The sequence below is a fragment of the Fukomys damarensis genome, unplaced genomic scaffold (assembly GCF_012274545.1).
Source record: "Fukomys damarensis isolate Sample0158 unplaced genomic scaffold, DMR_v1.0_HiC HiC_scaffold_14, whole genome shotgun sequence".
In the NCBI taxonomy this organism is placed as follows: Eukaryota; Metazoa; Chordata; class Mammalia; order Rodentia; family Bathyergidae; genus Fukomys; species Fukomys damarensis.
The window spans coordinates 46,450,980-46,467,626 of record NW_022900926.1 but is presented as its reverse complement, the minus strand read 5'-3'; the positions used below and the strand labels follow the sequence as shown (position 1 = coordinate 46,467,626).

The 16,647-nt window shown below is 34.8% G+C and overlaps 1 protein-coding gene across 3 annotated transcripts in view; it reads right to left on the bottom strand.

The window, feature by feature from the left end:
- Positions 1-16,647, bottom strand: part of Bckdhb (branched chain keto acid dehydrogenase E1 subunit beta) — a 176,802-nt gene that overhangs the window by 97,773 nt on the left and 62,382 nt on the right. For all 3 annotated transcript variants that reach the window (XM_019208480.1, XM_033763348.1, XM_019208481.1), the window contains one exon: positions 13,478-13,588. In XM_019208480.1, coding sequence (XP_019064025.1) covers positions 13,478-13,588 — 111 coding nt within the window. The remainder of the gene's footprint in view (positions 1-13,477; positions 13,589-16,647) is intronic.

The window sequence follows — 16,647 nt, the reverse complement described above, 5'->3', positions numbered from 1 at the left end:
AGGAAGGGAAGGGAAGGGAGAGTGAAGGAAAGAAAGAAAGGAAGAAAGAGAGAGAGAGAGAGAGAGAGAGAGAGAGAGAGAAGGAGGGAGCGAGGGAGGGAGGAAGGAATTACCAAAACACTGCAAAAACATAATACAAAAACTAGCATACAAAGGTAAAGAGAAACAGAGAAACCAACCTAGAAGGCCTATCAAACAACTGGTAAGAGTTTTTGGGAAAAAAATATACAAAAGAGAAATAATGTATTTGTAAATCAATCTGAAGGTCTCAGAGGAAAGTAATCTTGAAGTATTCACAATATGTAAACATGAGAAACTTTTGAACATGAAAACAAACAAGATGAGTGCAAAAGCCTCATATTTAGACTCACTTCTTTGACAATGCAGTATAAAATGGCAGGAAACCACAATACTGATTATGCCCAAAGCAGGCTGTAAGCAGAACAAGCTGTAAAGAGTTAACCCCACAATTGGCTTGTTTTGAGAAGTGACTCCAGCTGGAGCCTACCTGCCAAGGTCAGAGAAACTCAAACCCAAATTCCGCTCCCACAACTCAAACTTTCTAACTAGAAGGACAGTGTTCTAATTACAACCTTGTATTTTGTCTATTCTGTTCCTAATTTGAGAATGCTTTGTCTTGTCCTTTATAAGCCTCACATATATTGGTTTCCATAGAAACCACATGCCCACACATCCTTGCACAGTTTCACCCTTCCACATAGCTTGCCTTTACCCCAACAGATTACCAATAAAAATCAGTGGCTTGGATTGGCCAGCATCTCTGTCAGTTATGCCAATATGGGTCATCCTAGTGCCCCCCTTTTGTCTGTCTTAGTTCCATGTTTTAGTCTCCTCTCCAAGGCCTGCATCATATACTGAGTAGGAGACTGGAGCCTACTACTGAGGTTTCCAGTAATGCTTCAGGGGTTCCTGATATGAACCAAAAATAAAAAATACACAGTTACCAGAAAAACACTTAAATCACTTACAAAAGAATGAGAATCAAGCTGGTGTCAAAATTTTCTATCTGAATATGACATAATGAAATACTATCTTCAATACAAAATGAAAGTTTCTGTGACACAAGAATTCTTTATTCAGCCATTCTTTATATCAATCAACTATGAGTACTAAATAAAGACACAATTTTAAATGCAAGTGGTAGACTCCAAACATCCTACCCCTTTGCCTGAAGAAGGCATAGGCAGTCTGCACAATCTTAAAATTTAGAGAAAGGTGCTCAATTCTGAAAAAGCAAATCAGAGAGCTCCAAAGAAGTAGAAAATAAAAGTGGATTCTGAGAGAGATGGCATGATCTTTAAGATACTTTAAAGATTTGTTATGTTTTTGCAAGTAGGAAATAAAAGGTAATTAGAAACACTAAAAATCCAAAAAGATCTAAAAATTGGCATTGTCCAAATACGAAGCATCTAAAATATAGCATAACTTTGAGTAGTTAGTGCCATACAAGAAAAGGCAAATCATTTGATCAAGATGCCAAGAACACCTGCTTTTAGCCTCAAGGGTAAAGACATTGAACCTGAAGAAAAAAAGTAAGTCTTACCCCTCCTAACATCATCTCAGTGGTGAAGAGCATTTACATTCTCATAATAATACCAATAATGTTTACAGGTTTTTCAATTTTTATAATCACTATAGATAAAGATTAGAAGATGTAAACTGTGCCTGGTGGTGCATTCCTATAAACCCAACATTCAGGGAGGGGAAGCTGAGGCAAGAGGATTTCAGGTTCAAGTCCTGCCTGAGCTACTTCATGAGACCTTGTCAAAAAAAAAAAAAAAAAAAAAAAAGAAAAAGAAAAAAGAAAAAAAGAAAAGAAAAGAAAAAGAAAAAGGATTGAAGATGTAACTTACTGTGAAGGTCATGGGTACAATGCCCAGAACCACACACACACAAAAAAAAGATGTAATAATTTAATTGTGATTAGAGAACAGAATGTAATATTATGAGTTTTGACAATATAAAAATAAACAGCTACAGAAAATGGGAAGTGGAATGGAAGGAGGAGGGTGCACAAAGGAAAAGAGGATATTAACATTACCTTTTGACATAGGAAAGGCCAAGGGATAGTAAGAAAAGTTCGAAGAACAAGACATAGAGCTTAAAATAAATAATTTAAAATCAAAGGGAAATCAGTAGAAGAAAAAAATGTAGGAAATGATGGTGTGAAGACAAGTAAGGCACACACATTAAACTGGTACGTATCCTGTAATCCCATCACTCTGAAGGGCTGAGGCAAGAGGATCACAAGTTCAAACCCATCTTGGGCAAGTTAACAACTTACAGAAACCCTGTTTCAAAATAAGAAATTACAAAGGTATGAGGATGTTGCTTAGTGAGAAGGCCCTGGGACCAATTCCTGGTCCTGTCAAAGAAGAAAAAATATTGTCATAGTGGCTTATACATGATGCCTAACATTGGTCAATTGGAAGACATAGATGGATATTGATACACACATGCACATGCATGCACACACACGCACATGTATGGTGGACATTTCTTACTCTTGAATTATCTGTAATTTTTAAATGTATTCTCTACATTTTAAAAATGTCCACTAATTAGTAATTCTACTTGATTCTCAAGGTACAATGTGAAAAAGGCTGCATTTTCCATTCTCCATCACAGCCAAGATAAAGATGTGACCCAAGTTTGGCCAATCAAACCTAAGTCAGGAGTGAACCACACAAAGGAGACTGGGCAGGGGAGTCCATTTTCCCGGCACAAATCTAACACATGCTTTTTAGTCAGAGGTGGCAGCATCTAGGCTATGCATGTTGGAGCCATTCAACTTGCCCCAGCCCATTAATGTTTTATGCCACTAAGAAACAAAGAGGCAAAGCATAACCACACTGCTGACTCAAGCCTCAGCGACATACTGTGCCATACACTCTTGTGTCTTGGCTCAGGCCAGCCCATCTGCTCTGCTTTAGAAGTGTTTATTACACGGTTTCCCCCAACTTTGATGCATTTTGCCCTGAACTCCATAACTCAACAGGCTCCATCCTTACCCATTCTTTTAAAGTTGTATAGGTTTTAAGTGGTCTGACCAACCAATTTTTCCCCCAAAAGCCCTGTTATTTCTACTGAGCATTTTGTGGTGAAGCCAGGACTTCACAGAAATATATATACACATATATATTGTGTGTGTATATCTCTATATATAGATATACACACACACATACACACAAATGCATGTATATAATCATAGCAGATATATATGTACAATGTATGATGTAAGAGATATGGGGGTAGCTGTCAGAAGAACAAAATATAAAAACAGTTAAAAGTGATTTGTGTAGAGAGCAAAGGCAGGAAAAGAAAATGCAGCTTTGTATAAATCCACAGCACTATATATTTCACTGCTATGTTAAAGTATAACTTCTTTTCATCTGTTGCCACACGCAAGTAAAAAGACAACAAGGTCACAAGAAAAGCTGGAGTAATGATCCTATTTCAGTATCATCAAAATATGTAAAAAGACTGAAAAATACATAATACAGTCAAGGGAGCTGAGCTAGGAGGACCGTGATAGAAAGGCCAGCCTGGGCTTATACAGTGAACTCACAGCTAGCCTGGACTGCACAGCAAGAACTCTCCTCGGAAAGAAACAATAAAATAAAATAAATAAAATACACTTAAGATGTATTTAAGGCAAGTAAAGAATTGTATGACAAACATATAAAAGAAAATATAAACAGATAACTAAATTCTAGGAAGGAAAAGCAACAAAAATGTATATTAGGGAATGTATATATATTTGGAATAACTGATTACCCAAAACTGTTAAAGAGCACCCCCATTAACACAATAAAGAAGTAATTTTCCTTTTTGAAAAATCTTCATAGACCAGTTTTGATAAATATTTAAGTTAAATTATTACAGTTCAACAGTGCAAAACCAATGTATTATTGTAACAGGAAAAGATAAGAAAAATATTACTGATTATGGCATAAGTATTACAAATTTGTCTACTGACACAGAGTAAGTTAAATGGCCAATAAACAAAAGAACAAAACCAAAAAACTGCAGTTTCTTACATTATACCTACAATTTTAAACTAGGAACACAATGCATGTGATATTTTTTCACTATAAAATGAGGTAATAGATTTCTTTCTACTACTATTTAAAACATCAAAAGCAACTAGTTTAAACAAAATAAAAATCTAGAGTCAAACTCAAATAATTTCAGTAAATTAAGAGACACTTCAAAAACATATCAAATAGGGTTAAGAATAGAAAAATATGATTCTATAATTCAGTCTTGCTTTATTCAGGTCCATGTAAAAGAAAAAAAAGTAATGCCACATGAAAGAAAGTGTTAGTATAATAGAGTATTTCTAAATACTCTATTTTTAAATACTCTATATTTAAAATATGATACAAATGGGTGAATGTGAAAAAAAACTCCTAGATATGTTATAAAATACATCGTGAGCTGAAATTGTAGAAGCATTTCATCAGTAAAACCCTCAAGTGATAATTTTTAAAACATGAAATAATTTAATTGTAAAGTAAATATTCTCACACGAGGCACTGCTGAACTATGATAATATCAGGGTACAAGCATTTATGACCTGAGTTTGAACTTCAGTACTGCTACTGATTAGCTGAGTGACTTAAGGAAGTGTCTAATCTTTCTGAGATTTAATTTCCTTCTCTTTAAAGCAGGAATAATTCTTAGCATATAGCATAACTGAAAGGATTAAATTAGAACACACATGGTTCTGACAAAAACTCTGGCACAAAATAGATATGAAATAAAATATTTCCCCTCCTAATGAATATAATCTATTGCCTATATCTTTTGTGCTTTCAAGCTACATTCAAATTATATCACAAATCAGTTGTTTCATCACATCCAGAAAATATTTATAAATTTTGCTCAATCTTTGCTTGAAAAGCTTTCTGCTGCAATAAAATATGAAAGACACTAAAGAACTAAAATCTGGGTTAAAGCCAGCTCTGGCCTTCACTAGCTATACATAATTCTACCTTTCTAAAACTGAGTTTTTTGGCCTGTAAAGTAATGACACTAATATTTGGTTAGAAGAACTGTAGACAACACACAAAAGGGGATATCCATAAGATGTGCACCAGAAGATATATATATGATAACCTTTTATGATTTACCATCTTCCAGGAATGCTAATTCCTGTTATATAAAATATATTACACAAAATTAGGTCAGAATCTATAGTTATTATTTTAATTTTCTTTATAACAGAAGTTACACCAAAAATAGACCAGGTGTCAGGAATGATATTTTTCTCAGTGCTCTTTTTCCTACAGAAATTACCAATTCCTTCTTTCTTTCATCAAAAAACTAAATACCACCAGTTATTTTTAAAAGTAAACAAGATCATTCAACAAATATATATAATAGACACCTGCTATGTTCTACATATTCTTTACAACTATCAGAGATCTAGCAATGAACAAAACAGTATACACAAAACTCCTTGCCCTCAAGGAACTTCAGGAATTAGCCATTGGGCAGGGCAGTAAATGTAGCAGTCAAAATCCTGACACATACAGTACCCAAGAACCTAAAACTTGTTCTAATTAGAACAACTGACTAGTTGTAATCACGACAGAGAAAATTGCATAGGTAGGATAGCCTGGCAGAGGGGATAAAGTTCCAAACTGAACATTCTCACTCTGGAAGAGAACAGCAAACTAAGTTAAGCAGACAGGAGGACATTATCCCACCTGCTTTCCTTGCAAGGTCAAACTACATCAAAATCAATTCCAAGATAAAATGAGGCATATTTTCCTTACTCCTAAAGAAAAACAACTTTACCCCACATAGTAAGTTTACAAGAAGTCTCAATCATTTCTTAAATAGGCTTTTGATATTAGAAGCTTATTTTAACCAGGAAGGAAATACACAATTTTTAACATGTAACACAATGACTTTAAAGTCATAATATAAACTATTTCCAAAAGTTAAATATAACATGTTAAATCAATAGTATTTTAAACCCAAATATGCTTGTACTTTCAAAGAGACATATAATTTCCTCTAGTAATACCGTACTATTTCCAAAAGTTAAATATAACATGTTAAATCAATAGTATTTTAAATCCAAATATGCTTGTACTTTCAAAGAGACATATAATTTCCTCTAGCAACACCTTTTGATTATGTGTTTTTACTCAAGGTTTATTTAGATAAGAGTCTAAAATTTGTTTTCAGTCCAATGGATTATCAGCTGTTCTGACATATAAATGACATAAAAATTTTAGATCACATATAATGCATGCCCTGGAATAAAAATACTGGCAAATTATTTGTTGAGAACTAAAACGCAAACTAAGCTTAATTTGCAATGACAGAGTCAGGCCCTAGTATGAAATCCTGATGGTCTTAACTATAAAACCTGGCATGAGAGAGGCCTCTAGTGGTCACTGGTGGTTACTAACTCCCCTTGCACCTCAACTGTCAACTCTTCCGCATTACCTCTCTTTCTCCCTCTCCGTCCTCTCCTCTCCTCTCCCCCTCCCCCTCTCACACACATACACACAGCCTCAAGCAAAACAGCTAGTACTCAATCACTGCATTATTCAATTAAGTCCAAAAAACACCCCATTTTTAGTGCTTACACATTTAGCTTTCTCTAAAGGCAAATCTTCCAACTTCCCTAGAAACCAATTTTAAAACAATACAGCAAAAAATACAGATCCCAAATATTGCTTTGCTAGTATCAGCAATCTTACTTTTAAAAATAAAACTCATGGTAGTCTAAATCAATCCTATAAAAATGAAAAAATAAAACTTAAAAGCTAAAAAATTAGAATTAAAACTTTGAATGTAATTGATATGTCTCCATAGTTCTTCTAAACATGTTTCTTACTAGTATTAACAAATACTCTGATTGACAGCCAGGTACCTACGCAAAGACTAAGCAATCTTGGCCCTTCCTATATATGAAGGACACCCACATCAAATTACCAAGGTTTAACTACTTCCACATGTCCATTGCTCCCTGCTCCCAGAAGCTCCCCATCTTCACCCTCCCCTGTCAGCCTTAGTATCTATTTTATACTTTATCCAGTGCCTCCAGTGAAGTCTGTGGCAAGAAAGGAATGAGCTGGGGGGGCGGGCAGGGGGAAAGAATGTTAGATCTAAGGACACTGAGAACTCCCTCCCAACGATGGCCACTCTCTCCTACCACAGCCGAATTAAATTCAGCTCCATACAGCAGTATCTCTGAGGCTTTGCCCTGCTCTTATGACAGGCTAACCCCCAGACACTCTTGATACTAGACACACTCCACGTGTAGCCGAGGAATAGCCCTTTCCATCTCTGGGCATGTCTTCATCTTCTGCTGCACAGTTGTAGTTCGAAAGAGAAAGAAAAGAGTAAGAGAAAGAGCAGGAGAGAAGAGAGAGAAGGATCTTCTCTACATTATTTCCTAATTTTGCTCTAAAAAGTCCACTTCATAAGAACATCAAAATTAAGACATTGCTTTTAGGAGTTCAGGAGTGGAAGTCGTCAAGTACTATCTTGTGCACATTGTGTGGGAAGAAAAAAAAATTCCTGACTGGAAGCAGTGCTCGGTAGGTACAATGCATGGAATTCATGAGATCAGGCCCACCAAGGGAACTGACCCATGATGATTTCTTTCAGCTAAATTCCATGACAGTGATTTACCTGCGTTCCAAACAAGGAAACAGGAGGAGAAAGAGTCCTGAAAAGCACAAACTGATATAAGAAGGTTTGAACAGTAAAACATGGGAGCTTGATATTGAGAAAATATTACAGACCTTGTCAGGCCAATGTAAATGTCATAGAAAGTTTGGTAATACAGCTAGGTAATAACATGTGACAGGAAAAAATTAGACAAAATAAAATTTAAATTTGAAAAAGTATTAAAACCACAAAAGTTAGATGAGGAAATCTATCAAAGAAGCAAGCAGCCATATACCTCAATAAACATAAAATGTCTAAATAACCATGTTCACTTGGACTGAATTATTTTTTAAGATGAATTGTAGCCATTATATTTTCCTTGAGAAATACAAGTGAGAAGATTTTAGAAATACCAACATCCAAAAGGTTAAAAATTCTTAAAAGCTGCTGCACAAAACAGTAATTCTCAACTATGTAGAAAACAATTAACCAGACAACTCATTTCTTAAAAATTGCAGATAGCTGCCGTTTACTGCAGAGTCAGTTTCACTTTTCACTTTGCCTTTCACTGAAGACAAACTGGTCCGATTGCAATGAAAATTCAGATGGAAAATGTCTATACAACGTTATGAAAAATGGGTAATTGTTTTAAAAAAAAACAGGTCAAACGAAAATGTAAGACACATCAATGAATGCCATAATTTGAACCATGCTATTCAATTTGCTCAACATGTTATGTAATATCTTGCTAACCACTATAGAGAAAAAGAAAGAAAGAAAAGGCTGAAGAGAATTTGGGTAAGAAGAAGATTCAATACCATATAATCTGGTCTGTGGAGTCCTTAATGAGAAACTCTTATCCAAATGATTTACCAAGCGAACCATGAGGTACCTGGGAAGTAGTAGTTCCTGAAGGATGGAAGGGAAGTGGGTTGTGGAATAGGGTGGATCAGGTAAATCTTTGTGGACTGTGGTAAGGGATCCAGCTTTTCTATGAAATTTAAGAGAAACTACAGAGGCCATCTGAGACTAGAGGGCTACATGGTTCATATTAGCCTCTGCCTATTGAAGCAAGAGACAATAGTTTCCGTCTTCGGGGCTATGACCAAAACCCAAGTGAGAAACGTTAGTGGCTTGGACCAAAATCAAGGGTAACAGCAGAAGCAGTGGTCAGATTTTGCACATATTGTGTTGTTAAAGCCAGTAGGATATGCTTTGGGATTAAATGGGGGAAGAAGCAGAACATGAAAGAAAGAGAAAAAAAAATCAAGGTGTAAGAGCAAACCCTTATCCATTTCAAGAATCAGTATAATTGAATCTTATTCAATTATAAATGTAAAAATGTAAATATGTCCAAATTATGAATGTTAATTTTACTTTCTTGATAAATGTGGAGGTCACTTGCCCTTTGTATACTGTCTTTTTCTACTCTTTTCCTCAGTAGTTGATCCTAAATTAAATGACAATATGATTCTGCAAATACTGAATTTCTTTCAGAGTGTCATTCTCCTGTCAAAATCAAGTTGTTTTTTCATAGACAGCTTCCCTGAATCACTAACCATTTAAGATAAGTCTTCCTTTCAAGCTTTCAGCACCAGCAGGGCTCACACCACTGCTTTGTTAAGATTGCAGCTCACTTTTCAATTCAAAATGAATGTGGTCAGCATCTCAACAGGAAAGCCCAGTAACACTCAGAGCTTCACCACTTGTTCTCACTCCCTGGATGATGTGGGAAAGAATGGCTACACGTCTGAGCACGTGTTTCCTATCAGAGTGGCAGGGGAGTGGGCTGTAAAGAGAAAAGGCTTGTGGACAGAACTGCCTGACAAAGAAAACATTGCCCCGGATAAAGCATGCCAAAGCTCTTCCCAAGTTAATGAATGGCACAGTATGCAGACTGAACATTCTTTACCCAATACAATGGGAAGGAGAAGTGTCTCAGATTTTAAAATTGTTTTGGATTTTGGAATATGTGCATAGACTTTATATAGACAAATTACAGGGTTCAAATGGACACTGACAATTTTCCAAATTGACTGTACCATAGCATAGGAAAAGTGAGTTGCTTCACACTCTTGCCAACACTTAGTATTTGGAGTATTTTTAAATTTAGAAATTAAGCAATTCTCAAGAGTTCTGCCCATCTTTCTAGTAGGATGTCTGTCTTTTCTATTTGATTTTAAAAGTACTTTATAGTTTTGGACATAAATTTCCCTTAGCTTTTCCAAATCCGTGGGTCTTCTACTCTCTTTGCTGGTGCATATTTAAATTTTCTTAAAGAATTTTCTTAGATTTAATGAAGCAAAAAGTGATCATCCTTTTGTTAATATTTTGTTAGTATGCAAAATCATAAAGACATTCACCTATGCTTTTTTCCAAGAGCTTTATGATTTTTTCTTTCAAAAATCAGATCTGCATTTGTAATTGAAAGTTGAGTGATAAAGCATAAGATAATTATTTTTCCCTGTATCGAAGTGAATCAATATTGTTTACTGAAAACAACTTCTTTCTCTCTGAATTGCAATACCACTTTTGTCCCAAATCCAGCAGGTCAGTTTCTGGACTCTCTCCTATCTCACTGGTGCATGTTTCTGTCTTTATACCAATGCAGTACTGTCATTACCACAGCCCTATAGCACACCTTGACATTCGGTAATTAGATGCTCTAAATTTGCTTTTCTTCAAGGTTGCCTTGACTACTTTTAGCCTTGAATTGTCACAGTATAAGGCGGAATATCCCTAATCTGAAAAACTGAAATTTGAAATGTTCTAAAACCCCAAAGTTTTTGAGCATCAAGATTAAGGCCAACTGGTAAGACTGTGCAAATATTCTAAAATGCAAAAACTCTGGAATCTGAAACCCTTCTGATTCCAGGTATTTTGGATGAATACTCAACCTCTATATGCTTTCATTTATTTGAGTCTTAACTTTCCTGAATAGTTTGTAATGTTCTGTGCGATGTTCTGACATATATGTCACTAAATCTCCCCTCAGATATTCATGTCAAAGAGTAAGCTGTCAAATTTTCATTAGAGAATAAAAATGTCTGCTGCAGGTGTTCTATGGCTACACTTAATCAGAATAAGACAACTCACCTTCACTTCTGATTTCCTAAGAAAATTCTCACCATTAATGAATATTAAATTTAGCAAGTGCTTTACTCATTATCAAAATAATCAATAGGTTATTTAATCCATTTGTAATTTAATTACTTGTATTTTTGAGTTTGCATTTATCACCTTGCTATTTATTTTCTATCGACTCACCTATTTTTGTACATTTGTTTTCTTCTGAATAAATTATTTTTATGAATTTATGGTTCTCCTATTAACTTCCAGATATGCATCTTTCACTGTATTTCAGTTGTAACAGTGGGGATTGTAACATGCATCATTGACTATAAACTAATAAAAATGCTATAGTTCAACAGTAATCCTAGAATAGCAGAAAGTGAGTTCTTATCATCAGGTATACTTTTTTTGTTGGTTTTACAAAGTTTGTTTGACACATTTCCAGTGTTGTAACTTCCCAGGGCAATATTCAAAACCTCTGCTGCTTTCTCAGCCCCCATACAATGCATCAAAACTAAGCAAAAGGTATGAATCCCTCACCTCTTCTAGAGTCATTCCACTGTATATAGTTTGCTAATATATATATTTAATAAGTAATTTTAACTTTAATAGGCTTTTTTTGATTAGGCATTCCAAAAGATGCATATTGGTGTGAACACATAATAAATAAAACTAAGACATTCAATTTTGTCCTAAGACAAAAGCAACTGATAAAACACATCCAACTGAGATTATAAACATAAAGTTTAATTATTATAAAATTCATAAAGAAAAAGAAGAAAAGCTAAACTGTAGATCCCCAAAAGAAAGAAGCTTTCATTTTTAATAGGAATGTTTATAGACTCTTTTTCTCTCACATCATCTCTAAATACTAGTGAAAAACCTAAGTAGTAAATTTTTTCTCCTTTGATACATGAAATATAACAAGATGGGCCCCTATCAGCAATAAGGAAAGTCACTAAGAGACCCGAAGTAATCAAGAAATGACATGCTAGCTGGCTTTCACTGTCACAGCGGAAAGGTCATTAAACTAGAAAAATAGCATGATGAAAGCATCCTAACACAAAACTAAACAATGGATGATAACAAGTCAGGATGTGATACATCACTCTCCCATTCTGCAGAGGGCTCTACACTCCTCTTTAGTCTTTCCTCATAGCACAGAGCTCTCAGGACGCTGGATCTACATTCCAGGACCATACAAAGATGTAACCAGTACAGCTGATAAAGGAGGGCAACAGCAAACTGATATAGAAATGAATATAAATAATTTTCCCCTTCCTCTTCTCCTACCCCTCCTCCCTTTACTTTCATAGTTAACAATCTGAGGTGCTGTTATATTTGTGTTTTATTGCAAGCTGCTAGAAATGTTTTTTAAATGTAAAGATAAATATGTAAATAAACTTCTAAAAGTGCTTGCCGTAACTACATATCAGAACACCCACCATGCTATGAAATAGCATGATATCCCCATGCAAAAGTACCATCCAAACTAAAAATACAAACTCAAGCAGGAAATCCAAGCTGCAAGTCAGCTGAGTTGAACCATAATTTGCCACACCAGGCTATTTGGTTAAAAAAAAAAACTCATTGTCTGGTTTGCTTTTAAAATTCCTACAAAAGGCATTCAATTATTTTGCAGTTATAAATAATTCAATATGAATTACTGCTCTTACTTATGGTAACTACAAAAATAATGGCGTAGGATTTTGTTGAAAACATCTGTAACCATATCAAGTGTTTTGATGTTGTTAAGTGAATCTACAAAACATTCACTATAAGAAGTCCTCGATGTTCTACTAAATTATACAAATCTTCCCATAAAAACTTTCTGTTATACTTTCATAACAGTAGTATCTACTGATTATTTTCACATAACCTAATAAATAGCCTGTAAAAACTAAAAAATAAAAAATCTTAATATTCTAGGACTGATCTGATCTGCTACAACAGTAAATCCATATAAAAATACAGTATATGCAATCATTACTCGGACTTTAGTAGATAAGACCATCATAAAAATGGAGTTTAATCTTTATTATGTACCAATATGAGAACAGATGCTCTTTAAATTATCTAGCCATTAATATGAAAGATATGTTATAGGTAAGTCTATAAGAACTAAACTCTATTTTTGAAAGAGTATTATGAGAATCCTATTAATAGTAAGAATGATATCAATCTAATCAGGACAAAGATCAAGAGGCAACTTAGAAGTTAACAATCAAGAGCAGCCAGAATCCCACAACACAATACTGTGTGATCTACAAGAGTGAGGCTGTGAAAAGGAGGCTATACTTTAAAGAATAATCTGTCCTCATTTGTGGAGAGATGAAAGAAAATTCAGCCAAACCATTCATTTAACTAAATTAAATCTAACTTACTGAACCATAACCAATAAGAAGTTAAAAACACAGGTGACTTTAATATCCCTGATATGCTCCTTTATTTGCACTACCTCATTACTCACAGAGCTCAATATAGCTGCCGGCATGAAAGGCACAGTTTTGTAATATCTGAAACACAGAAAAATATGGGAGAACAAAGAAACTGTGAAGTGATTTTACTCCTTAAACATTAAGCAGATTATACACTGCCCATTCCTTTCACACGGTACATTTCAAAGTTTTAAATCAATTGGGAATGCTCATGTAGCTCACAGTTTCAAAACAAATCTGTGCAAATATCTAACAAATTTGGCCCAAGGTCTTGAGGAAATAACATTCTTTCAATATTCTATTTATACCTTGCAAACTGTATCCACATCCCAAGGTATTATAGTCCTTAGATCGATGATTTCACAAGACACTCCAAGCTTCTCTCTTGCCATTGAAGCAACTTCCCTGATGACGTGAACCTAAGAAGAGAAAAATATTCAGAGATTGGCTAGAAAGACTCAGGCCTAAAAATCTAGTTGAATGCTGACATCATTATTAACAGAGGATTGTTTATAGTCAATGAAATAAATCTGAATGAAGAATTCACAAAGTTTAGACATGTTAAATGTATATTCTGCCAACACAATCAAATATAAATGTCTAAAAAACAGAGATTCTTATAGAAAAAGAAAGCAGTAGGTGCTAGAGATTCTGATATAGCCCACAGTAGGTAAATAAAGTTGTAAGTAGTTTGTAAGGAAATCATACAGAGGAAGAAATATAGGGTAAACATCATGGAATCTTATGGATCACCAAAATTTAGTAGAAAAACAGCTGTAAAGGAAGCTCACTGAAAGTAAAACAACAACAACAAAAAATGATAGCTGAAGAGATAAGGAAAAAATAAAAAAACAGGAGACAGAATATCCCAGAAGCTAAAGAAAACATCCATTTCATAAAGATAGCAGCCAAAGTCACATAAAATAGCACTATGGGATAAGGTCTACATTTAACAATTATAATATTAGATTACTTTAAGCAGGTTTAGTACATTAATGGATACAAAGGTCATAAGGTACAGGAATATAAAGAAATTAAGTCATTAAATACAAATAGTGTAATATAGCCCTCCGAGTTTAATGATAATTACAGGCATGGTAGCATATGCCTATAATCCCAGCTACTCTGAAGATCACAAGTTGGCCAGTCTGGGCAACTGAGGGAGACCTTATTTCAAAAAATTTTAAAAAGGGGCTGGGACTATGCAAATCAGTACAGAAGTTCCTCAAGAAACCAAATAGAGGGTGAAGGGAGGACAGGGGAAGGGGTAAACATAAGAACCAAGACCTGTCATAGAAAGGTACAAGATCCCAATGATGAATGTAACTGTACTGTATACCTAAAATGTACCAATAAAGAAAAAATGTGGAAAAAAAACCAATAGATATATCATATGACTCAGCTAGACCATTTCTTGGGATTAAAGTCAGCACTACAGGGATATTTGCATACTCTTTTTACTGTGGTAAAATTTAGAAGAGCCAAGCTATGGAACCAGCCTAGGTAACCAAAAACAGATGAATGGACAAAGAATATGTGGGTATCTATCTAAAATAGAGGATTATCCAACCATAAAAAACAAAATTACATCATAGGAAAATAGATGGAATTAGAGATCATTATAGTAAGTGGAATAAACTAGACTCAGAAAGATAAGTATCATGTTTTCCCTAATACGTTGTAGATAAATATGGCATAAAATTAGAAAGGAGATGAATATTCAACAAGAGGAAGGTAATAGGGGGTGTAAAGGAAGATAACAGAGTGGATGGATATGATCTCGATACGTTATATGCATGTACAAATTACTACACTGAAAAATTAATTGGCATTAATAAAATGTATTAAAATAGAGTAAATACAAAACAATAAAATAGAGTAGATAAAATACAATTAAAAATAAAAAATGGGAAGAAGAAGGGGAGCTTGGGATGTAGCTCAGTGGTACAGTGCTTGCCTAAAATACATAAGGTGCTGAGTTTGATCCCCAATACCACAAAATAGCCAATTTAATAGGTTTCATGATAAAAGAGGAGGACATATTTAAAGGGAAAGGCAACCTTAAAATATGAAGATAAGATACACAACTTTTTAATGAAGCAACATAGAAAGGAAAACCTAAAGAGGCAGGAAGGTGAGGAGTCAGCATGTGTATCAGAGTCCTAGAGAAGGGGAAATGGGATACAGTCTGACACTGAGGCCAGCTACAAAAGGAAAAGACCTTTTCTTCAAATATAAAAGGGAGAAGGCAGCCCGGGGATTTAGCTCAGTGGCACCACAACTGCCTTGCAAGCACAAGGTCCTGAGTTCGATCCCCAGTACCAAAACGAAAGGAAGATGGCAAGGATTAGTACCAAAGTGATGAGGGTTACAAAAAAGCAAGGTATGGGAGCTAGGACCTAACAACACACTCTCAGTTTGCTACATAGAAGAGAGGCAAGGAGACAGGGATGTGGATAAAAGAAGTGAAGGACAAAATGATTCACTACACCACCATGGGCACCTTCAGTGGGATGTGACTCACCATGTAGCAAGGTGACCCTACTGCAAATGAGAACCTGAAGAATTGTTGCTCTCCATGCCAGAGCAGAGAAAGTAGGAGCTTGGGACACCGTAAAAAGTTCTGTAATCACCTTTATATTTAATTTTCTAAAATAAGTGCACACTATGCTGCCCTTGATTCCTAAAATAAAATACATCTTATATAGAGAAAAAAGTTGACCATTTCTGACACAGAGAGAGAGAGAGAGAGAGAGAGAGAATATGAATCCATCTATGGCAAGAGAAAAAGAGTCTAAAGCTTAAAGTTTAGAGGTAGAGAAATGTGACAAGACATAGGAAAAGCTGAGCTAGATCAGTGAAGAAGGTTCCTGGAAAAGAGAAAAGGATGGAATTCTGAGGTTGGAGCACTGGAGGAGTCCCTATGGCCAGCAAAGTACTCACAAGAGATGACAGGAAATGGAAGGAAAAGGATCCTAAGTCAAGTGCACCAATCAGAAGATGGATATGTAATATGCATCAAAGATGTCTGAAATCAATACTGTTGTTTAACTTTCAGCATATTTGGTCATAGGCTTATATATTTTAGTATTCCAGAATAGGCACATCACTTTCACTCAAATCAGTACCACAAACTTTAACATAAGTAAATTCTGAGAACAGACTACAGCTAATAAAAACATATCATGTACTTGAAATTTACTGTTTGAGAGTACATCTTAAGTGTCCTCACTACACACATGTACATACACACAAAATGGTAACTATGTAACAAATGTGTCATTAAATTGACTCTAATCATTTTACAATGTATATTATATCACATTATCACTTTGAATATCTTGAATATATTTGTACACCTCAGATGTAATTCTGTTAGTTATACCTCAATAAAATTAAGGAAAAAAAAAAGAAATTAGCATCAGCAGTACCAAACACACTTAATCTAAGACATAAAGAAAAAAATCCCATTTTCAAT